This window comes from Phacochoerus africanus, chromosome 2 (assembly GCF_016906955.1).
Source record: "Phacochoerus africanus isolate WHEZ1 chromosome 2, ROS_Pafr_v1, whole genome shotgun sequence".
Lineage (NCBI taxonomy): Eukaryota > Metazoa > Chordata > Mammalia > Artiodactyla > Suidae > Phacochoerus > Phacochoerus africanus.
In genome coordinates this window covers 17,355,009-17,380,283 of record NC_062545.1, presented here as the reverse complement: position 1 = coordinate 17,380,283, position 25,275 = coordinate 17,355,009, and the positions used below count along the sequence as shown (strand labels likewise).

Below are 25,275 nucleotides of genomic sequence, written 5' to 3'. Positions count from 1 at the left end.
GACAGGACAGTCCAAAATAAATCTCAAAACCTCACCTTAGCCAATATTTATAAGCTCTTTTCTACTAAGTCTTTCACTAGCATTGAAAATTCACTGATTTAGTTTCCCTTTCTTTCATTACCTGTGACTACACTTCAACTGTTTTACGGTGAAAATGTCCAAAAATATATAGCAGCATGATGGAAGAGGGAGATAAATAAAAGGGCGGGAGAGGGTTCTGTGGTCAGCTGAAATGGATGGAATAGAGTTTATAAATGTTCTCTGTAAGCATTTATTCCATTCGGAATTTGCTTCGCTCTTGGAATTGTTTCATCTGGCAAGCTGGTAACTGTTCAGAAGGCATCAACTTTCCCTTTTCCCTCCTCAAAAATCCATCTTCCCCTCCTCTTTCCTCTTGACTCCATTGGAGAAGGCCTGCAGGTGTTCTGTGTCCTGATTGGTCCATCTCCCTGCCTCTGACTCACCTGCGACCTACTCTGTGGATGGCTTGAGGCCTGGTCTTGCCTTTTCCTTCCTCTTCTCCCCTCCTGATCAGCCCTCTCCTTGCCTGGCCGCCTCTGCCCTTGCCCTTGATCTGTTCCAGGCTGTATCCTCCTGTGGCCTGCAGAGCCTCTGAGACTGCTGCTTCTCCTGGTAGGGTGCTCTGTCTCCCTGCTACCCCCTCACTTGCACAAGCTCCGCCTTAAAAACCTCAGCTCTGGTCTTGCCTATCCCAGAAGTCTTTCCTAATCTGCAGAGTTGAGGCAAAGCATCCTGCTGCTGGACTCTGTAACCCTTGGGCTCTCATGCAGCTGTTGCAGTGGACTGGAGGTCTGGTGCACATATCTGTGTGTGTGTGTGTGTGTGTGTGTGTGTGTGTGTGTGGTTACCTCCCACCCTGAGCCCGAGATCTTTTACGTAAAAGACTTTGGATGATGGATAGACACGTGAGTGGGTGAGTGCCCACTCATAAAAAAGCTGCTTACTTCAGAGTTCCTATTGTGGCTCAGTGGGTTAGGAATCCAACTGTTGTCCATGAGGATGCAGGTTCAATCCCTGGCCTTGTTTAGTGGGTTAAAGGATCCAGCGTTGCCTCAAGCTGTGGCGTTAGGTCGCAGATGGGGCTCAGATCTGGTATTGCTGTGGCTGTGGTGTAGGCTGGCGGCTGCTGCTCTAATTCAACCCCTAGTCTGGGAACTTCCATATACTTAGGGTGCGGCCCTAAAATAACCAAAAAGGAAAAAAAAAAAGAAAGCTTACTAATTCTCTACCCTGTGAGAATCGCAGAATCTCGCCGTCCTCTCAAACCATAATTCCAGTGCTTTGCTCCCCTAGTTGCTGAAGTTTTCCCCTACAGCTGGGCTCCTCTCTTCCTTCCCTGTCGAGATGCTCTTTCCAGGGTCCAGGCCCCGCTGCCTTGCAGATGTGTGCTGCATTTGGCACTGATTTCCCGATTTCCCGTTCGGTCTCGCTGCTCTCTCCACCCTTGGTGTCCGTGACTTGTGGTTTCCAGCTTCTCCCACTCACTTTATGCCCACTCTTGGCAGCTCTGCTTTCCCCGCCCACCCCTTACGTGGGTTGTTCCTTTGGGCCTTTATTCCTGCATGCTCTTCAAAGATGCTTACCTCTGCTTATGGCTTTGAACCACTGTCTCTGGGCACCCACGTGACATCCATACCCCTCTCCCTCTGCCCCATTCCCCACACTGGCCGCTTGCCTGTGCAGCCTCTTGCCAGATGCCTGCTCATTGCCATTCCATTCCTGTTGCCCCAAGCCGCTCATTCTTGTACTAGAACTCCCCGCCCCCCTTATCCTGCTTCCTTCTCTCTCTGACCACCTGTTCTCTGTCCCTACATCCCTCTTTGTATCCTAGGGACCACTTTCTGCCCTTCACACAGCTTTTACATCCTAACTGCCAGAACTGGCTGCTTCCTACTTCTTTTTTTTTTTTTTGTCTTTTTGCCATTTCTTGGGCCGCTCCTGCGGCATATGGAGATTCCCAGGCTAGGGGTCCAATCGGAGCTGTAGCCGCTGGCCTACGCCAGAGCCACAGCAACGCTGGATCCGAGCCGCGTCTGCGACCTACACCACAGCTCACGGCAACACTGGATCGTTAACCCACTGAGCAAGGGCAGGGATCGAACCCGCCACCTCATGGTTCCTAGTCGGATTCGTTAACCACTGTGCCACGACGGGAACTCCTGCTTCCTACTTCTATAACTTTCCCTTTCCCTCTCTTTTTCTTTTCTTTTTTTAGAACAAAACTTTATTTACAAAACCGTAATATGGTCTGTTTTGATATCGCTATGGACAAAAGGCCTATAGCTATTAGTTAAAAGGATACATTAATTTTAGCTAAACATAAAACAAGAACCTAACGTTATCCCAGTTTCTTACTCCTGTGTAGCTCTGAATGCAACTCAAAACAAAACGAAACAAAATTAAGAAAAAAACCCTACCTCTTTATAATGTACAACGGCGTAAGCAAGCCTCTTCTTTTCTTTTTTTTTCTATTTGAGGATTGGAACTGAGACTACTCATCTAAAATTTGCTGCTTACAGAGAAAGCCCTAGAGGATGGGATAAGTTAAAGATGGAGGTTTAGTTTATCCGGCTTTCATAATACAATATCCATGTGACTTTAGAGGAATATAAATAAATACTATTGATAAACAGTATATATTAATAATTTTCTGACAAATGTATATATCTAATATCATGCTGAGGAATCAAGAGGGTTTCTTCAGACACTGAGAGTTTTAATTTATTCTGTTTGCTGATTCACAAAGTCTTGTCCATAGTAACATGGTTATCACCAGCATAACATATGATAACCAGTACGCATAGATACTGGATCCTGGAAAATTCCCTGTTAAGCGTTAATTCCCAGCTGAGCTTCACCCATATATGCTTGCTTAAGTGCATGGTTATACACATGGATTCGTATATTGGGTTTATGCCTGGTGATATATATGTGGTGGGTTTCCCCTCTTTTTCATCTTCCCTGCTCCAAGTGACACCCTTAATGCTCTTTTCATCAACTGGAAAAAAGCATTCAGGAAATTACTCCTTAAAGTACAATTAGGTCCCATCACACTGAGAGGATGCTGAGGTCCCCTCAGGGACGCCTGTAAATTAGGCTCTCTGCAGGGTTTCCCCTTGGTCAAAGTCCCCAAAGAGAGCCCCAGCCCATCTTTATCCCAGTCATGTGACCCAGCTCCAGGCCACTGGATCCTTTTGTTTCTAAACGCCTCTGGGGCTGTCTGGAGTTCCTGTCTTGAAAGTATTTCCTTCTTTAAGCCCTGCTTTAAGGGCTGCATCTTCCCCTTCTCAATCCCCTGACTGTATTCTTTCCACCTCTTGCATTTTGCATGGATTTGATGTCTCTTAACGTACTGTCACATGTATCATCATCAATATCATAACACTGCTTATCGGGTTATTTCTGTGTATTTATTAGACACTGGTGCTAATCACGTACTATACTTTCATCAGGTAATTTTTCATGAACCCGTTGAGGGTGATTACCTTGCCTAAGGTCCCAGAGCGAGAGAGAAAAATCCTAATCCAGTTGCCTGCGCTGCCATCATAGCCTTGGGGTTAAGATGCCTGGCCTGATAGCAGATTTTCTGGCTTCAAATCCAGGCTCTTTATTTCACCAGCTCTGCAACTCTTGTTATCTGCAGATTCTGCAACTATAAAGTGATCATTACAGTACTGACCTCAGCAAGCTCTCAAGCAACTAATGAGCACCCCGAAATCTTGTCTGTTACCATTGTCTCTTCTGTCTGGTCCCAGTTCATGCCCCTTGCCCCTGGCTTTAGCCACTTGTGGATTTTTCTAATCCCGCCTGGCCCAGCATGGTCATAGATTCCTTGAGACCTTGCGCTCATTCTCTTCGTCTCCTTGGATTTTCTTCAGTATCCAGAACAGTGGTTTGCATAGAGCAAGGGCTCATTAAGTACTTGCAACAAATTCATTGAATGCTCCCAGTTTTTTGGAATCAGATTACAACTGAACTATCCTTGGGACTGGAATTAACAGAAGACCTACTTGGGTCTCTTCTGTTCGCTAGCATCTGCCAGGTCTCCCTAAAAATGACAGCAATGTAATAGGAAGTAAGTGCTTTCTGCTTGTGAATATTAGCATCAAAAAGACACCTGTTAAAAATTTTTAAAAAAAACATGTAGTAGAGAGAATAATAACTTCCATAAACCCCTAGATCCCTGGAGCTTCCCCTGAAGCCGCCACAGGGAATTTCCTCTACGTTCATTCCTTTTTTCTTGCATGTATGTGCCGCATTTTGTTTATCCATCCATCGATTGATGGACAGTTAGGGTTGTTTTGTCTTTTGGGCTATCATGAGTAACGCTGCTCTGAACATTCGTATACAGGTTTTTGGGTGGTCATCTGTTTACCTTTTTTTATTCAGCTTTATTGAAATGCAGAGCACGTACCATACTAGTCACTGATTTCACGCGGTATGTCCACAGCTATGGGTCACCATCACCATGTCAGTTTAGAACATTTTGTCACCTCAAAAAGAAACTCCATGCCCTTTAGCAATCACTGCTCTATCTCCCCACAACCCCCAGCCCTAAGCAACCACAAATCTGCCTTCTGTCTGTATAGGTTTGTCTGTTCTGGACCTTTCATATACATAGAAGGAAAGTGCATATTTTAAAGAAAATGGATGTATATGTTTGTTACAACTCTGGAGGAATAGAATTTGGACATCAATGTTTAATAACTTTGTGTCTAGCTGCTTTGCAATGGAAGTGTAAGGAATCTGAGCAAGGTCTTTCCTACGTGGGACCGCCTCCCTCTTCCTTAAGTAGCTCCTTCCCGGGGACTGGGCTTGAGGAGAGGGGCTCAGGTGTGTGGAAGGTCCCTGAGGACTCAGGCTGACAGTTGCTGTCCTCTGTGGACTCCTGTGTGATGAACTGGGGCTCTCTTTCTGGTTGGTAAGAGGAAGCCCTAGAAACACACACGCAGGGCGATTACGAGTCTCCCTCGGAACACACCAGGTTCAGTGAGAATTGCCGATGAGGTCTGCGAGTTTGCGAGGAAGTCCAGGTCAAGCCATGTTCCCTGGAGCTGAGACTGATGCATCCCGTTTCCACATCCTGTTTGCGGCAGGGCTGTGGGGTGGGGGGAGGGAAGGGGCAGACACTCACGCAGCAGTTTTTCCCCGAGGGGAGCGAGTGCTGTGCGAGGAGTGGGGAAGACTTGCGGAGGCTCATCCTTCAGAATGGCTCCCAAGTCGATTCTGCCCGCTTCCGGTGGCTGTGTCCTCGCCCTGGCCCCCCAGGAGAGGGAGGTGGGCGCTCATGGTCTGTTAGAGCAGCACCAGAGGGGACTTTCGGCCTCCATCGTCCGGTCCATGCAGCTCTCCAGGGAGGGAAGGACAGGCAGACAGCACCCTTCGGTATCAGAAAACAAATAGAGGCAGCCATATGTGATGTCTTGTCTGTTCTTTTGCTTTAATCAGTTTACCCATAGCCATCTGCCAAGGCTGTGGACAGGAGGGCAAGGTCGCGGTCCAGGGGCAGGGCTTCCAGTGTGCTGCTTATCTGTCTGTGATCGTCCCCCCACCCAGGCTTCAGCGCTCAGTGACACGGTGGCGAGCTGAGCCAGGGGGTCTCCAGATTCCTTCTGGCCTGGGCCGTCTCTCATTTCTGACCCTGTCCAAAGCTTACCCTGCACTTCCCAGTGTCGCATTGCATACCGTTGCATATTCACGTGTGCTGTCGCCGCAGCTGGCTTTGGTCTTAGACAGAACCTGAGCCTGAATTTTAGCTCTGCTGGTTGTGGGATTTGAATTCTCTAAGCCTCGGGTTCCTGATCAATAAAACATGCACGATCAAAGCTCTTTCCAGGGACAGTTGTGTGAAGTACCCACGCAGGTCCTGCATAGATGGGCGCTGTTCTCTCCCCATCCACCAGATGCAGGCTGCTGCCAGGCGACCTCAGGGTGCCTGTGGTTTCTATCCTCCATCTCATTAGATGCTGCCAGATGCCCAGCTTCAGTGGCCTCTGCTGCTTACAGGGTACCACCCTACCTGTGCTCTCCTGTCCTTTCTGCGCCCCAAAGACAGGAGGGCGGGGGAGGCCCAGGAGACAACGAAGCCCGTGCGGTCACAACACACTGAAATATGCATTTGTGAGCATGGCTCTGTGTCCTCACACGTGTGTGTGCTCCACGGTGCAGCATATTTGAGGGGCTCAACATTCCAGAACGCAGGGGCTCCAAGTGAGAGCAGCTGTGCCAGAATTCTCCTCCTCAGCTGTTTCCTTCTGCAAGCCCTATGGCCCTGAGCTGCGCCTGGCAAGGGAGCGTCCAGCTGACCCGGTCCCAGCTTGAGTCCACCCCCAGGTCTGCATCCTGTGATTGCAGGAGCCAGGAGGTGTTTCGTATGTGAAGGTGGCCGAAGTCCTCCAGGGGAGGTGATCAGAACACTGGGCTGGGAGGAGGAGGGCGGAGGAGGGAGTAAATATCAGTAAATACCTGTTCCTATCCCCGAAGGAATAGGGAGGGACCCATACCTACAAGTTATGTGTGTAATTCCTCCCAACGAAACTATGCAACTATGCTGTACGTGGTAGGTGGCAGTTAAGGAAACCGAAAAAGAAGTTTAGAATGGCATACTGAGATCATGATTACAAACCTGGGGTGAGGCAGAGGTAGAATTCCAATCCTGATCTGTTTATCTGCCAGGGCCAGGCCTTTTGTCATAGACTCAGCCACCAGAACCACACAAGGTCAGATGCTCTTAGGAGGGACGAGTGATGGGCCAGGCGGCTCAGGAAGTTTAATTAAACACGTCACCTTTCTGCTGTATGGATGAGTATGCTGGGTCCTGGAAAGATGAACGTGATAGGAAAGGTGACAGTGGGAAGACAGGACACAGTGATATCATACCCTGTGGGCAGGATGCAGAGAAACTGGAGGAAGAGGGACAGTCCACCCCTCAGGACAGGACAGAGCTGAGAGCCACATAAATTCCTTATCAGTCAGGGTTCTTTCTGTTGGAGAAGCAGATATTAAGATAACATCGAGGAGTTCCCTCTGTGTTGCAGTGGGTTCAGGATCCGACTTTGCTGCAGCTGTGGCGTAGGTCACAACTGCGGATGAGATTCCATCCATGGCCTGGGAACTTCCATATGCAGAGGGTGTGGCCATAAAAAAAATTAAAGAAAATAATAACATTGATAGCATTTTGATCTCATGTGTCTATGGGAGCTGGTTCACAGTGCTGGTGAGGCTGTCCCTCTGTGTCCAATGATGTGGTCTGATGTAGCAGGACCAGCATTTGGGGCAAAAAAAAAAAAAAAAAGACGTGGAAAAGTGGGGAAAGAGGACGCACTGCCACCTACAAGGATGGGCTGAATCCCAGGTCATCCTCACCACTGAGCAGCAACCTCCAACGTAAGGAACCTGCAGGGGGCGCTGGGGTCCTTCCTCGGGAAGCAAGCCACAGGCTGAGGATCTTACACCCGGAGGAGGAGACTGGACAGGAATGCGAGCACTGCGGCCCAGCTGCTCCATGCCTCCCAGTGACCCAGGGGACACGCATCGACATCTGTTAGTTTGGGCAGGGCTGCATGCACTGTGGTGACCCAGAAGCCCAGCAAGGAAACAACTACTGCACTACTTCTGCTTTCTGGGCCTCAGGAAACATATCACGTGGTGCACGCTGACCCCATGGGGGAGAGGATCTGGGGAAACAAATTCTACATGGACCACAGCTTCCATGCAAGGCTCACCCTGGCCCCCGACCTGCCCTGAAAGCTTTGTCCAAATAACCCCTCATGGAAGGATAACCCTTGAAGCATCTTGGCCACTTGCTTTATCTTTTATTTTTATTTTTTTAAGATCCACACCTGTGGCATACGGAAGTTCCCAGGCTAGGGGTTGAAGTGGAGCTGCAGCTGCAGGCCTACGCCACAGCCACAGCAACACGGGATCCAGGGCACAGCATTACTTCCACCGAAGCTTGAGGCAACACCAGATCCTTAACCCACTGAGCAAGGCCAGGGATTGAACCCACGTCCTCACAGAGACAGCCTCAGGTTCTTAACCCACAGAGCCACAACAGGACCTCCCACTTGTTTTATCTTACTGTAATCTGTATTCTCTTCTGGAAATCTCATTGGCAGTGCTGCTTGCTGTATTTTGGAGGTTTGAGAGTAGGAGGATACAGGGAGGCGGGGGAGAAGGAAGGATGGGGAAATGGGTTTTGCACTTTCTCCTGGGTCACACTCTGGTTCCGGCACGCCCACGTCCGAGTCAGCTGGAGGGCTGGCTGAAGACAGACCCTCAGGCCCTGCCCAGGCCAAGCACATTGGATTCTCCAGATGTGGAACGCTGGAGCCTCTAACAAGGTTCCCAGGAGGTTCTCAAGCAGCTGGCTTGGTTTTAGGAACCTCTGCCAAAACCTTTTTCTCGTCTGTGGGACAGAAGCTCTCTGCTTCTGCTTCCCTTCTCGGTCCCCAGCAGAGCTGGGGGCCGCTCAGGTGATACTGGTGGAGGTTGTTCATCGTCAGGGTGTCCCTGGCAGTGCCTCCTGGCATGCGGATCATCTCCAGCAGGTGCTGGTGCGTCACTTCGTAGAAAGCCGCGGAATCAGAAGGAGGAAGGATGTGAGGCCCTCTGAGAGCCAAGGGTGAGCAGCCAGTGGAGTGACAAAGCACGGGGAGGCGGAGGCAGCCCCATGGAGGGCACGAGGGTGTGACAAGGGAGCTGTGGGGGGACTTAAAAATGAGACCCGAAGGGTAGCGGAGGTTAACTAGACGTATTGTGGTGATAAGTTTCTACCACGTCACTGTGTTGTACCACAATTTAAAAGATGAGATCTGAGAAGATAGGAAAGCTGGAGTTCCCATTTTCATCGTATTTATACCATCCCCAAAAATTCCCATCAGCTGTATCTGAAGGAATTGAAAGTGAAAAAAAACAAAAGGCTAGAGTTCCCCTTGTAGTCAGCGGGTTATGAATCCGACTAGTGTCCATGAGGATGTGGGTTCCATCCCTGGCCCCGATCAGTGGGTTGAGGATCCCGCATTACAGCAAGCTGCAGCGCAGGTGGCAGATGTGCCTTGGATCCCACGTTGCTGTGGCTGTGCCGTTGGCCGGCAGCTGCAGCTCTGATAAGACCCCTAGCCTGGGAATATCCATATGCTGCAGGTACGGACCTAAAAAGCAAAAGAAACGAAAAAAGAAAATAACGAAAGTCTGTGGCAGTGGTCGCTGGGGAAAGGACCTGGTCCTTTATGCCGCCCACCGGGATCCCACAGCTCTGTCCTGGAGGCTGGCTGGTCCCTGTGCCTGCAGCACGTGATCAGTGAGGCCAGGAGGGGCCCTGCATGCCCGCGGCTCCTCTGACTTTGGCCTTCAGAGGCGGCTTCACCGACTCCCCTGCTGCCTTCAGAGCAGCTGACAGAAGAAAGCCTGGCAGCCCCGGACCCCATGTCCCTCCCCAGGTTCCTCCAGCGTGGCCAGCACGGCTCGGGTGATGGTGAATGGGAGCCGCTGTTCGTTTCCACTGAGAAAGTTCTGACCTGCTTCCGGAAGCATCGCCATGGAAACAGACCTAGGAGATCATTGAAAGGAGCCTCTTTTCCTTCCATCTCCCCGCTCCCTTTCCCTGTCCTGAGCTCTGGCGGGTAGGGGCCAGCTCTTTGCAGCCTGGCTTCCCTCACTGGTCTGTGCAAATTTGATAAGAAGACCAAAGGTCAGTTTTCCTTATGGTGCCAGCCTCTGGCGGGATAAATGACCCTGTATGAACCCCTGTACCAGAGTGACAGCCCATTTCCACACCTGTTCCTGAGCTGGGGGCTGCATTACACGTTCTGATAACCAAACAGCCTTCCAGAGGAGCGAGCAGACGCTTCCCTGTTGATCCAGGCGGCCTCAAATCTCAGCCACATTTCCTTGCAGAAGAGCCTTTCTTGGACCATGTATTTATTACACACATGCAGTAGATTTTAAAGGGGAAATAAATAGAAGGAAGGAATAATTCTGCTCTCTTTACAGGGTAAATAGCAGCCATTAAAAATGTAAACAAAGCCACTTACAGGGTTTTTTCCCCTCATTTTATGCAAACTAGTTTGTATGGTGAAAGCAATGCGCTAAGATCCTGTTGTGTTTTATTTTGGTTTTGACAGTAATTTAGTAATTCCGAAGATATAAAGACCTAAATAAAGATTAAAATTCGGCATAGAGGCCATAAAAGAAAAGCATTTGTTTTTACTGGTTACACCAAAACCAGAATGAACAGAAGCAGTTCAAGACCGTTTCCTGTTCTTAACACCTTGATTTGTATTCCGATTGAGGAAGCAGTAAAAGTCAGAGCTTGACCTGGAGCAGCAGACTCCAGGGCCTGATTCACAAACTTAAATTGCACTGTCACTTCCAGGAATTAGAGAAAATGCACACAGTTTGGCTTCGATTCATCGTATTGTGAATCTGGCTTTTAGTGGGAAGAACACAGAGTTGGATGTCAGAAGAGGCGAGGTTGAGCCTTCCCTCTGTGACTTGACAACTGGCCATGAACACTCCTGGCCTCAGTCTCTCCATCTGTATAATGGACTTCGTCCTTTTCAGGGTCTCTGTGAGCCTGGAATCTGGTGAGATGTGTGTGAATGTACTTGGTAAACCCAGGCCAATGCTTTATAGAAGAACTGGGTTCTTTTTGCTTCTTCATGACCAAATCTGTTAGGATTATATTGAGTGGCATGTCACCCAAAGCTAACTTCAGTGTTGGGGCCAATGGGGGCACATTTTTCCGTACCGCAAGGAGTCTAGAGGTAGATATTCTGAGAATTAGTTCCTCCTCCTTGTGATGAAATGACAACTGCCTGGGCACCATGCCCGTGTTTCTGGCAGGACCAAGGGGGAGGGCCAAGGGCCAAAGACATGTGCAAACTGAGTCATTTCTTTGCACCATAAAAACACAGGTTTTCCCAGAAACATCCCACTATAACGTTCCAGGTATGTCCTCTCAGGCTGCGCTGACACCTGGCCTTCCACAGCTTCAAGGGAATGTGGGGAAGTGAGTAATTTAACAGGACACACCGCCACCCAAGCAAAATCGAGGTTCTTTGAGTAAGAAGGAAGATGAGAATGGATATTGACATGGGAGCCAACTGGCCTTGCCTGTTGTAAGCCCTCACTCAACCATTGGCGTCTCGCGTCACAGGCGTGTCATCTACTGGATTATCTTGTAAATTCCTGGAAACTGTGGACCCAGGTGTGCGCATCTCCCTCCCTCAACGCACACGGCTTCATTATCTGTACCACACATGAAGCCTAGAGCAAGAAATCACCCTTGGTGTTTTTCTACATGAGATTGATCAGTTATACAGATGCCTTTGTATATGAACTTAACATAAAAAAATAATATTGCCTGCCCTCCCTTATGTCATGGAGAAGTTCTGAAGGTTAGTTACTAAGTCTGGAGGCTTCAGGAAGGCATTTATCACTTCCCGGGGCTGAGGTAGACACTGTTACTCTCAGAAGTGCCATCAGCATCACCGCTGGCACCCACAGCCAGGTTTTAGACGGGACACAGGTGAAGATTATGGCCCCAACAGAGAAGAAGAGACGCGCTGAGAGGTTTTGGAATCCCTGGAGGATGGTGGTCTGCAGTCCTGGGTTGGCTTTGCCTGTCCCCAGCCCCCTTCTGTGGTCACATCGAGTTCTGCCCCTTGTGGAATCCTGGCTCGGGGTAAGGTGGGGCCCAGACTCAAGTGGGCCCTGAACCCCCACTGTGGAGAGAGCGCTTTTGGCTGCTTTCCAGGCAAGAAACTTCAGCATCTGCCAGTGTCCTGCATCATTCACTGTGGGTACCATCACCAGTTGGTGGATGAAAGAGCACAAAGATCTTTGAGGGCCCCTTTGTGAAGGATTTTCAGACTCCTCAGGGATAGAGCCCTGCTCTTGGCCCTGGGGGGCTTGTCAGCCACCCCCAAGGTGCCATAGAGCCGATCCCTTGTATTTGGAGGCTCGGAAGTGCATTCTGAGAAGGACTAAAAGAGATTTGACTCCAGGGAGAACGGGGGAGGGCAAAGGCCAGCGGTCATGACGGCCACCTTCTCGGTGGGGTTCCTGTCCTGTGCAGGCCCGTCCAGTACCATACGAGTCATGGTTCACTGAGACCTCCAGGAAACCTGTATGATCGGAAATATTGCTGTTTATTGTGCATAGCCTAAAACGGGGATTCAGGGGGACCGAGCGCGACTCATCCAGACTTGCTAGTTAGTCAGTGAAAGAGCTGGTCCTTGAACACTCATGGTTGGACTCCAGAACCCTTGTGAGCCATTGTGCTTGGCAGCTTCTGGGAGAGTGGCCTCAGAGAAAACATTAGAGATGCTGCCTGGGCATCTCCATGTTAATCATGTTCCATCACTGGTGTATTTAATTCTAAGGAAAATATGGATTGTTTTGGTAAAGTGCAGTTGAAAAGTGGAAGAAGAATCGCTGTGTCCTGACTATGTAAGGGCAGTGAGTGTTTGAGAAGGGCTTGCTTTGCACACAAAGGATCATGTGTAAACACCTAGAACTTCCACATACCTAATATAATTAGCAGAGGGTTGGAGGATAATAGAAATGATTGTCATTAGAAGTCAGGTCTCACGTCTTGATTGGCTGTGTCTTTCCTTCTGTGTTTTTCTGAATAAGACGCTCCTTTTGAGAGAAGGAATAGGCTCACCTAAAGTGATTCTGATGGCAGTTTTAAAAACAAAGATAGGGAGTTCCCATCATGGCTCAGTGGTTAATGAGTCCGACTAGGAACCATGAGGTTGCAGGTTCGATCCCTGACCTCACTTAGTGGGTTAAGGATCTGGCTTTGCCATGAGCTGTGGTGTAGGTCGCAGATGCAGCTCGGATCTGGCGTTGCTGTGGCTGTGGTGTAGGCCAGTGGCTACAGCTCCGATTGGACCCCTAGCCTGGGAACCTCCATATGCCATGGGTGTGGCCCTCAAAAGACAAAAGGCAAAAATAAATAAATAAATAAAAGCAAAGATATTATAAAGAAGAGGGGTAGGGTTGGAAAACCTTGAAAATGCCCACACTCCTGGTTGGAAATTTCAAACTTTAAAAATGTCCTTTTAGCCCTTTCCAAGTGTGAGAATTTGATTTGTGTGGTTAGAGACCCTCTTCAAACTGGAGTTAAAGATTGGGGGTATTCTTGTTTTGGAAATACCATCATTAAGAGACCCGGAAAACCTGCTATTTCATCTGGAGAGTAATATTACATGATTGATGGGCCCAAGTCATTTCCCAAGATATGCATCCATATTGACACCTATGCAACATGCACAAAATATTATTTAGTAGCCACTGCGCTGAATGTGATAAGCTAAATTGGTACAGTTCTTAACTGCTTAGGGAAGACCAAAGGAGATAAACAAATGTTAATGATACTATGCTGTTGACATTTTGTTCAATCATTGTGTTGTTGTTGTTGTTTTTCACTTTGGAGAAAAGCAGGCGTTGCTTGTCTACAGTAAGATAGGAAAGGGAAAGAGGAATTGCTATATCCATCCAAATTATTTGAAGGAAGTTCATGTAAGAAAAGTAAAAGAGGAACCTTGGTGATTCAGAAACTGCTGGAGTCTAGAGAAGGAGCTGAGTCGGGGCAGTGCTTGGAGGCATGAGCAAGGTGTCATCTCTGCAGAAACCAAGCATATTCGTCTGCTTGGGGACCGCTTTGGGGAATCGTCATAAGGTGCCTTTTACTGGGAGTTCACCAACTGCCAGGTGTTGCCCTGAGTTCATGCTTCCCTGTAATTCCGCTAACAACCCACGAAGGTAGGTAGTTCCTATCATCACACCGTTTTACTTCCCATAAAAAAGAACAGGTTTAGATTTATGGCAGTGCAGCCACAGGCGTGCCTGACTTCTGAGCGTGCGGCCGCTCAGCCTGTGCATGTCAGCCTCGGCCTTGGATGTGGTTCTTCAGACACCCGCCTTCATCACTTAGGAAGGTGACCTTGCTACAAAAAGTCAGGAGGTACAGGCCAGGAATAGATCGAAATGAAAGAAAAAGCCCGTGTGGGGAGAGTGGGTCCACCAGGGTGACAGCATGTCACCAGCATTGTCACTGGGGAGTTCTGACAATAGTTTACCAGCCTCTGGCCAACAGAGTTACCTTCCAGCCCCGCCAGTGAGCTTGCAGGCTAATTTCCATCAGGTGCCTGAAATGCAATGGTATCGCCTGGGAAGGGCCCCATCTAGGGTAAAGCTAGAGATTACCGAGGGCACAGAGTTTCAAGAGGTGCTTGCTCGCTACGTCCCCCATCCGCGAGAGTGGCACCCCGCCACTGGGGACCCTCCGTGTCTGGTGCCTCATCCTAGTCCTCGCCCCATGGCTGGAAAGGGGTGACCCTTAAATTTTCATGGCCAATGCTAGTATGAGTATGCATTTTGTTTCATACTTACTTCAATGAGAGGAGAGAGACTCCTATATGAAAAATGCCTTCGAGAGCCAAAGGATAATAATGTCAGAGATGACCTATTTTACACAAAATGATTTGTTTCTCCGTATATGCAAAATATGAACGTGAGTTATTCATTTATTTAGGGAAGGCGTAAAGCAACAGAAAATATTAACGACTAAAAAGTGCCTCCCTCCCCCTGTGCACGTACAATTCGGTAGCATAGATGCCTCAGTCCTTTTTCTGCTTCTTGAGGAAAATTGGTGCTGGCTTTGGGGACTGGCTTGGCAGGCCCGGGATGAGGCAGGCAAGGACCCAGACACAGCAAAAGCCAGCAGAAAAGAAACTAATGGAAAAGTGTATTTCCGGAGACACATGATAAAGGAACCTTTAAAATCTCCTAAGTGTAGTAACATCTAACACATGGTCCTTTCTTAGAAAGGAGGTGAGCACAGTTCCTCTTGTTTTTTTGGCTTGGTTATAATGAAGTTTCTGAACAGTCCATCAAAACAAAAACATCAAGTCTATTTTAGGCATCCCTTTCCGCATGGCATTTGTTATACCTTTCTGGTGTGCCAGCCTAAGTCTGTAACAACGCAATAGAGCTGTCTCTGCCTGGAGGAACCTCAGGCTAGTTATATATAAATAGAAGAAGAAAGATGGGCTTGAGCCAGATGATGTGGCCTCCTTTCCTTTGACAAGCAGACAGGAGGCTGTGCGGCAGCAACACAACCAAATCCTGAAAAGGCTTTTGAAACACTTAGTTCTGATAAACCCTTAGGCCATGTTCACATTTGGGGTTGAAAACATACCCTCTCCTCACACATCCTTCTTAGTCTCGTTTCCGAAATTGACCCAAGAACCAGGCCAGCATAGAACATGCCGTGAATTTCTTTTATATACATGAGAAGCACTGCGTTCAGTAGAGTGGATGAAGCTTTGGACTGAGACACTCTGCTAAACCGAGTTACGTCCCGGCCAGCCCCGTGTCCTTAGGCAAGGTGGAATTCTAGACACAGATGTAAATTGTAAAGAGTCTCGCTTGACCCTTCTTAGTTTTCTCTTTGGTCTTGTGTGGTTGTCTTGCTGTGAAGCAATAGATTCAGAGGAAAAATAGAGCAACCTAGAATTTACCCTGTATGGCATTCAAGGCAGCAGTGTAATTTGTGTGAAATCGATTTTAGTTTTATTCAAGCCAGAAGAAGAAGTGTACTTGCCTGGTGTTCCTTCTCCCCACTGACCCCCCCACCCCCCCCACCAAGTCCCATTGCCTGCTTCACGTTTTTTTCCTGACCTCTAAAAAATTGGATTGCCCTTGAGTTTAGTCTCAACTTCTCTTCAACCTGTTTGGTTGGTCTCCTGGCTTTAAATATGCAAATGACTTCATGCTCATTTCCAGTCCTCAGTGAATCCCCTGAACTCAGACTTCACACATCCCGAAGGGGTGTTTAGAGCAAGCACCTCAGACCAAGGAGACCTTGCTTCCTCCTCTCTTCTTTCCCTGCCCAGCAGGAGGAGTGACTGTCACGGCAGCTCATCCTCCAAGTGCCTGCTCACCTGTCACCTCTTCAGAGAGGCCCCCTCTGTCCCTTCTAGAATTCTCCCCCCTTCTTGCTCTGATCTCAGTGCCTCAGAGGATGCCCGACTCATAGTGAGAGCTTAATGAGTGTTTATTGAATGCAAGACAAAATGAGTAAGTAAAGGAATGAGAAGGAAGGAAGGAAGCAATTTAACAAAGAATTCGCTCAAGACTAAAAGTGTAGGATAAAAAGAATTGGTTAACTTCTGGGGATGCTGTTCCTTAAATTGGTTTTTTGATCTAATCTATACCTTTATGATTTTTCTTATTCTTCTTTCTTTTTGGTTGCGCCTGCTGCATGTGGAAGGGATCAAACAACGCCGGATCTTTAACCCGCTGTGCCACCAGGGCACTTGCCTTCTGAGTTTTTTTAAGTGAATTTGGCCTTCCGGGAGGACTAGAGTAGTTTTAGGGATCTCAAAGAAAAAATGTTCACATTTAAGCAGTTTGGGGGTCTAATAGTAGTGTTATTGATTATTTACAAAGATTAAGTCCAGAGACTTTAAATGCAAAACTCTGTGACTATTAAATGCTTAAATAGACTTTCAAAGTGCAACAGAATATTAATTATTGCTTCCCAGTCATCAAAATCTGTGCGGAAGTCCCCATCCTTTTTACCCTGTTAACGATGAAAATGATGGATAGAAACGGGGCTGCTGCTTTCAGGCCCGCAAGTGTCTGGCTGGATGGATGCATTACAAGGAAGCCTCTTTGGAGCTGACTTCTGAGCATTAATTTCTTCCACCAGGAGATCAGTAAATGACCCTTCCACCTGCTGCCATCTAAATTTGGAATTTGGTTACATCATTGATTTTTGTTCGTGCCGGATGAGTTTTATAATTAGTCTCGAGGAGGAAGGAGGTGGTGACATTTTGCATGGCTGCTCTGCCAGCTTCTGTTTGCAGGGACAGTTCACTGCTTCCAAATTAAACTGCATACGGCCTCATTTTCCCACTTTATAAATTGATGAGTTGGGGAGCCTCACGCTTATGAAACGTTGGCTTGCTGTCTTTGGCCAGTATCTAGATTGTGAATTTGTGAAATTTTCAAACCAAAATTCCCTCCGGCTGCAATAAGCAAATGAATAAAGAAACTACAGTGCCATCTGCTGGCATTCTGGGGTAAGTGCAAGTGATGACGAAGAGCAGCCCCTCTTATGTAACAAATAGATCAAAGGGCAAACCTGAGGATGAATATTCAAAATGCATGACAATTTGAAGAGAGTAGATTAAAAAGTTGTGAATCAGCACTTTAGAGAGGAAAATACAATTATATTTTGTGATAACCATGTAATAGTGAGAACATAACTTTTCTGTAATGTGGGTTTGGGAGTGTTTTCACTGTTAGATATTCCCATTTGGCAGAACTAGTGAAAAATGGGTTGGAAAAATTGAAATGAGCCTTTGCCTTTTTCAAGAATCATATTGAAACAATTTTATATACACTTTAGGAAGAGTCAGGTGTATTTTGGAAAGACAACTGAGCTAGCAGTGCCTCGGCATAGCTCCTTGCTGGCCCCTGACCAGTCATGGAATCTTGTACCACTTCTGTAATTTCTGGAGACCATGGTTTCCTGTCAAAGCGGGGTTGGATTAAATGATGGGCAAAATTCCTCACAACTCGATGAGGCCTATTATTTAGATCAGCAAAGGACTGGGGAAAAGTACTATTTCTTTAGACCACTTCCCCATGAAAATAGTTCTCTTAGAAAAAGTAAAAGGCATATTCTTAGTTCTATAGTAAGTAGTTTATCAAGAGCTAAGGAGATCTGATGTATTTGGTTTTTAGCAATTAGGTCAAGCCGTTCCTAGTCCTTAGAGGGAGTATAAAAAGAAACGTGCTACTTGCTTAGCCGTCAGCAGTTATCTGCAGGATGGTGATGGCGCCTGTAGACCATGGCCAGTTGCAGAAAGGTAGACTGAGCATATTGCCACGACTCGGAGCTACACATGCAGCAGAGGACAATTTAAAAAACAAAGTTTAAGAATTCAGACCTTAAGAGTTCCCGTCGTGGCGCAGTGGTTAACGAATCCGACTAGGAACCATGGGGTTTCGGGTTTGATCCCCGCCCTTGCTCAGTGGGTTAAGGATCCGGCGTTGCTGTGAGCTGTGGTGTAGGTTGCAGACGTGGCTCAGATCCTCCGTTGCTGTGGCTGTGGTGTAGGTAGAAGACGCCGGCTCGGATCTGGTGTGGCTGTGGTTCTGGCGTAGGCCGGTGGCTACAGCTCCGATTCGACCCCTAGCCTGGGAACCTCCATATGCCGCGGGGCAGCCCTAGAAAAGGCAAAAAGACAAAAAAAAAAAAAAGAATTCAGACCTTAGTCTAAGTTTTGAAGGGTTTCTCAGCCGACTCGCCAGCTCTTCTACTCTGCGGTCGGCTGCCCTCTGCTTCTGTGGCCCCGAGGGCCTTGCCTGTGTGGCTGCTCCTTCTGGGCCTCCCCCTCCTCCTTCCCTCTCTCCCTCCCCCTCCCCTCCCCCACCCCCTCCTCCTGCTCTTGCTTCTCCTTTACATGCGCTTGGTTCACAGTTGTCACCCCCCCCCCCCCCCCGTCAACTGTGAGTCCCAATCCTTCATCATCATCCAGGCACCTTACTCACAGCAACATTCAACATTCAACACCATTTTGCCGCAGGAGTTAAGCGTTGAAATGGCTATTTCGTAAAGCCTTTCAAGGAAGTGTGTTTAGGTGTCTTCATTTCTCTTGTGGATCAGAGGGAGGAGTGTGCATCCTGGAGGCTAAGTCTTGGCACAGTTTGCAGACAGGGGAGATTTTCCTCACATGTTCTCTGTTGGCACGTAGTGGTGATGGGAAATGATAGGCTTCAAGTCTAGCTCTGGGCCTCAGCAGCCGAAGCCTTTCCCCTATTTTCTGTTCTTTGCTCTTCCTCTGACCCCTCATGGACAGCAGAGGCCTGTCAGGCTTCCAGGCTAGTCAGAAACAATTCTCTCCTCTCAGACTTGGGGCACGAAGGTGCTTGCAGGGCTTGAAGCCTTTATTCTCAAATGGCAGCCAGTGGTCAGCAGCATCAGTGCGACTGTACCAAAGAGAGACTGCTCGTCACAGCTCGCTCTGCAAGAGAGAAAGCCCCCTCCCGCTCCCTGTGGTCACCTTGAGGTCTAGAGGCCCTTGTCACCTGCCAGGTAGGCAGAAAATCACCCTAGGTGATTTGGACATCCTGTTTCTCTTCCTGACTGTTGCAGTGTAACTCAGTTCCAGCTTCACAGGCTTTCTCATAGCAAGGAGTATTCCGCCAGAAGCCGCCTCCCTCCTCTGTCTGGGTGGATGCCTGTGCAGCGAAGATTCAGGCGTAACCCCCCTGAGCATCCCTGCTTCTGTTCTGATGCAGGCTCCTCCTCCCTGGCTTCCTTGTCAGCCAGCTCGGGGACCCTGTACTCCCTCCAGGCTCTGGACCCACCTGATGAAAATTATGCTCCACCTCCACTCCTCCCTGTTTGAGACAACCGGCATTCAGTCTCTGGTTTCCCTACCTTCTTCTTTACATTGCTGCCTGCCTCTGTATTTTCAGGAGAAAGGCTTATCACCTGGTTTGGGGCTGTGTTCACATTTCAGGTTCTTTGGGTGTATCAGCAGTCACACCCTGGCAGTCAGGCTAGGGTGGGGTGTGAGCCAAATCTGATGCCCAGACACCACATAGTAATTAACTTGGACTTTTTTTTTTTGGTCTTTTTTTGTCTTTTTAGGGCTGCACCCATGGCATATGGAGGTTCCCAGGCTAGGGGTCTAATCAGAGTTGTAGCCACCAGCCTACACCACAGCAGATTCAAGCCACGTCTGTGACCTACACCACAGCTCACAGAAACGCCGGATCCTTGACCTGCGGAGCACCGCCAGGGATAGAACCGGCAACCTCATGGTTCCTAGTTGGATTGTTTCTGCTGTGCCATGATGGGAACTCCCTGGACATATTTTTAAAGACATGGGATGATTTGCCATCACTGAAAGATGTGAAGCTCTTGTTAAAAAAAAAAAAAAAAAAAAAGCAGATTTCTGTCTTGTCTTTGAACATTGGAAGATCCAGCGAGATGGATGGTGCGCTTGCCAATCGGCAGCAAGGGACCCAAGGCGCTACTTCTTGGCTGCTCCTATTTGGGGCATCCAACCTCCTGTTGATTAATGTCCACGTACCACCCCCACGCCTCTGTTTCTCCTCAAGCTCACCACCCTGCTCATCAGCTAGGTCTCTGTGGCATTGTTATTTACCTCCTCTTCCCCGCTTGCACAAGAGATGTCTCAAAGGCAGGGACGTCACGTGTTCACAGAAATGGAAGGCACTTCAGCGGTCACCTAGCAAAGTCTGCTCCCTTCATTCACTGGAGGTCTCGCCCTGGAAGGAGGCTTTAATTAGTGTTGACAATGGCACATGAGCGTGTTTTTAGAAAGGCAGCAGATGGCTGGAAAGGGCTGTTGGTAAATACTCTTTGAAAATTTCCCTGCTCTGCCAAGTTGATGGATGCTGGGTCCCACTAGTTAGGGGAGGGTCTTTGGCTCTCACGTGAAGGCGAGGCCCCCTGGTAATCACACTTGTTCTTCTTCTTTTGCAGGCATCCTCTTCATAAGTCCCACTCGGAAGACGGCTCTGTGGGTCAGTACCGTTTTCCTTGGTTTAACCATTTTTAATTAATCAGTTTCTTTCAATACTTTATAGAGCACATAAATATGTGAAAATACAAAAACCACAAGGAATCCTTCCAGCCAGAAATCAGCATTGTTAAGATTTGGATGTACAGCTCTCCTCTTTTCTCCCATATCTGTGTGGGTGTTTTTTTTTTTTTTAAACATCATTTGGATCATATTCTATGTATTATTTCATAGTTCTTTTTTTCAATTGAATATGGCATGAACACGTTCTCACTTGATTATTTTTTACAGTAAAATTCTGAAGTCTGCATAATATGAACCAATCTTTCTTTTTTTTTATTTGTTATTTTGTCTTTTTGCCTTTTCTGGGGCCACTCCCGTGGCATATGGAGGTTCCCAGGCCAGGAGTCCAATTGGAGCTGTAGCCACTGGCCTACACCACAGCCACAGCAACGCCAGATCCGAGCTGTGTCTGTGACCCACACCACAGCTCATGGCAATGCCGGATCCTTAACCCACTGAGCAAGACCAGGGATCGAACCCGCAAACCTCATGGTTCCTAGTTGGATTCGTTAACCACTGCGTCACGACGGGAACTCCCCCAATCTCTTCTTTACTGGATTTTTCAGTTGTTTGCAGTTTTTTTTCTCCCACAGGGAAGTGATGCTACCATTAAACATCCTTGCACCTGTCCCTGGTATGTCCTCAGGATAAATCCTTCAATTTGGAAATTCTAAGTCAAAGATTATGCACAGTCACAGTGTTAAATATTTTATTTTCTTGGTTATAACGTCTACTTATTTCCTTGATTTCGTGATACCTTTTCTGTTTGGGTCTGAGAAAGGCTGGCATGGTAATCATGGTTAGGAGCCTAAGTGCTCACATCCAGCCTTTATTTCGGTTTGAATCATGACTCTACCAGCTCATGACCGTGGGCAAGTCATTTGCCTCTCTGAGCCTCAGTTTTCTTATCCACCAAATGGAAGCAAGAATACATCCTTTGTTCTTATCAAGTGAGTAGTAAATGATGCTTGGATAAAAAGTGCCTGGATATGCTAAGTCCTGGATACATGTTAGCTCTCACCATTATTTTTTTATTTTTTATTTTTGGCTGCGCCTATGGCATGTGGAAGTTCCTGGGCCAGGGGTGGAACCCCTGCCGCGAGAGCCACCCGAACTGCTGCAGTAACAATGCTGGATCCTTCCCCCGCTGAGCCACAAGGGAACATTCTCCCCATTAACTTTTAAAGCTGCTTCTCCATTTCAGAAACATTCAAATGGGAGAAGAGGGGAGTATGGCTAAGAAGAAATACATTATGTTCCCAGATGGCCCGAGAGAAACGTTGAAGTAGGAATAATCCTACCTCTGCTGTAACCCTTCCTGGCTGATACTGGCTGTCGGGTTAGGCCAAAGGCAGCAGGCGCCTTCCAGATTCTGAGTACAGAGGCAGCCCCAGGCTAGTGGCTCCGATTTCCTTGCCACAGTCCTGGGGATTGTCACAACGTAATGAGGGCATCCTGTTTTGATAAACTGATGCCCTTTCTAGCCTGGGAGCACTGTGCATGGAGTTTCCACTGGTCTGTTTTGTGCAGCACTGCCTGGCACCACCAGTCTAGACTGTGGAAACAGACAGTGCATCACTCTGCTGGGTCCTGTTTCCAGTGGCGGTGGAGCAACCAGACACCAAATGGTGACAAAGCCACAGCTCTGGGGCGTGGGGCGGTGCCACATCTACAAGAACAAATAGAGCTGCCGAGTCTAAGAATCAAGGGTCATTCTCTTCTTTCCTTTTCCTTACTTTCCCCCCTTCCCCCTGCTTTTTAAAAGGTATTACATGTTCCTGATGATCACAAGCCAACCAGATACGAAAAACATCTAGCCATGGCAGTGAATTTGTTTTCACCGCAAAGTCACACAAAACAAGAGTTCCTATTTTGACTCAGCAGGTTAAGAACCCGAGTATTATCCATGAGGGTGAGGATTCAATCCCTGGCCTCGCTCACTGGGTTATGGATCCAGCATTTATGCCAGCTACAGTGTAGGTCGCAGATGTGGCTCGGATCCTGCATTGCTGTGGCTGTGGCATAGGTTTCAGCTGCAGTTCCAGTTCAACCCTTGGCGTAGAAACTTCCATAGGTTGCAGGTGCACGCCTAAACCGACACCTCCCCCCTCCCCCCAGCGCCAACGTGCAGAACAGTCTGGGAAAGATGGGAGTCACGATAGGGGACTAAGTTGGAAGATGTCACAGCAAGATGGGAGCCCGCTTTTCTCGTCCTTGTGCCCCGGGTGAGCTGTAGGTCAGATACCAGGTAGCCTGAGTGCCAGAGAGGTGGCTGTGGTGCCCCTCCTGTGCTATAGCTTAGACCCATACAAATTCCACACCTTGAGAAGCAGCCCGAGTCACCCTACAGACCCGGGGAGCCAGCTCTGCTGACCAGCACGCACCACAGATAGCAGCCATTCTCTTCTCCTCCTTAAATCTGGGATAACAAATAAACCAAGGATAGATCAACAGCAGGAATAACAATGCAACAAAGTTAACCTTTTTTTTTTTAAAGTATCCTATTTGTGGTTCAGTAGAAATAATTGTGGCTGAGACGAAAGGGGAAAAGCTATACCACAAGACAAGGCAGAATTAGACTCACTAGTTAAACAAACATCAAAGGGAATATAAGAATGAATGATTTGCCTGCTTTTTTGATGTTTCTTTATTTCTCATCTTTACTGTACCATTTCTTGCTACTAGAAAATTTGCATTTCTTTTAAACAACTTTAACGGCATTTCTAAGCCTTTTCACAAACTGAAAGAACAAAACTGTCCTTGTGAAATTAAAGGATTCCTATAAGCTTTGAATGGGAAGGAAGAGGCTACTTTTGTTATTAATGAGTTTATTGCTTGTGCCCTTTTTTCTTTTTTTTTTTTTAAAGGAAAAGGAGATTGGAAGAAGAAAAATAAGTATTTCTGGCAGAACTTCCGAAAGAATCAGAAAGGAATAATGAGACAGACTTCAAAAGGTACTGTAACACAGCTGGTGGACAGTCGCTCCTTTTAGCTCTAAGACGTCAAGAAGCCTGGGCCGCCCGTCTAAATGGATGCTGTACGTTAGCATGAGCCATTGCATGTGCGCGTAAAACGCTCAACTTTGCTGACCTTCCTATCATCACTTTGAGACTTCATCCCAGTGAGGTTTTGGGTTTTTGTTGTTGTTTTAATTTTTATTTATTTTATTTTATTTTATTTTATTTTATTTTATTTTATTTTTTGTCTTTTGTCTTTTTAGAGCCGCACCCGTGGCATATGGAGGTTCCCAGTCTAGCGGTGGAATCGTAGCTGTAGCCACCGGCCTACGTCAGAACCACAGCCACGCCAGATCCGAGCCGGCGTCTTCTACCTACACCACAGCTCACAGCAACGCCAGATCCCTAAGCCTCTGAGCGAGGCCAGGGATCGAACCTGCAACCTCATGATTCCTGGTCGGATTCGTTTCTGCTGAGCCACGATGAGAATTCCCTGGTTTTTTTAAATCAAAGAAAACAAAATGGGAAGTGTTCACAGTCTTTTTTTTTTTTTTCTCTCTCTCTCTCATAGATCTGATGGCTAAGACCAAATCTTTAGCTTTCTCAGTCACAACAACCTCAGGGAGAGCCTTACTGGCCAAGATGGAACCTCAAAGGGTCTAGAAAGACTCAGCGTTTGTTAGTTTTGGACCCTCTCGCCCTGGCCTGCCACTGGGGGCCTTTGCAGTCTTCTGAGCTTCAGATGCTTTTCTGTGGCAGGGACAGTTATGGGGTTGTTGCCCCTGGAAACTGGCTAATGGGCTGACATCATGGGAATTCGCCCAGACTGCTTTGTGAAGGGAGTTCTGCCTTCCTCTTGGCCGTGTCTTTTGTTGTTGTTTATGTAGTAAGTAAATATGTCACCCCTTTGAGGCCCAGTTATATAATTTATGTTTCTCCAGGATTCAGACAGGGAGTGGAAACCAAGCTCCTCTCCGATTCCAGTCTGGCTGAATAAGGTTATCATTAGATGTTTAGTAGCTCACCGCTGACGCAGCTTATTTTCTTTGACCAAATCTAAGTGTCCTGCCCTGTGCAGAATGCTTCTCCGCTTATTCACGTACATGGAAATGAGAAACACGGACACGGGCAGCAAGTGTGCCAGGAGCACACCTGGCTTCCCTGGCAGCCGGCAGTGGGCTTATGGAAGCTGCCCTGCTGTAAGGGCGTTTTCCCCTAAACATTCTTCGGTTTTTCCTTTGGGGACACACCCAGCATCACTTGGGAGTCAAAGTAAACCTTGGATTCTAACAAAGTCTAAGAAAGAGAGAAAGAAGGAAGGAAAAGAAAGAAAGAGAGGGAGGGAGGAAGGAAAGAAGGGAGAAAAGGAGAAAGAGACAAAGAATGGAGGGAGGGAGCCAACAGTTTAATGGCTCAGAGAATCGATATTTATTTATTTATTTAAGTTTATTTTTTCTTGTCTTTTTAGGACCGTACCCATGGCATATGGAGGTTCCCAGGCTAGGGGTCCAATTGGAGCTGTCGCTGCCGGCCTATGCCACAGCCACAGCCACGCCAGATCTGAGCCTCGTCTGCGACCTGCACCACAGCTCGTGACAACGCCGGATCCTCAACCCACCGAGGGAGGCCAGGGATTGAACCCACATCCTCACGGA

The 25,275-nt window shown here is 47.8% G+C and overlaps 1 protein-coding gene across 1 annotated transcript in view; it reads left to right on the top strand.

The window, feature by feature from the left end:
- SASH1 (SAM and SH3 domain containing 1) overlaps window positions 1–25,275 on the top strand; it is a 202,847-nt gene that overhangs the window by 99,917 nt on the left and 77,655 nt on the right. The window contains exons 5-6 of the mRNA XM_047769981.1: window positions 20,564–20,604; window positions 23,531–23,617. Of these exons, the coding sequence (XP_047625937.1) occupies window positions 20,564–20,604; window positions 23,531–23,617 (128 nt within the window). The remainder of the gene's footprint in view (window positions 1–20,563; window positions 20,605–23,530; window positions 23,618–25,275) is intronic.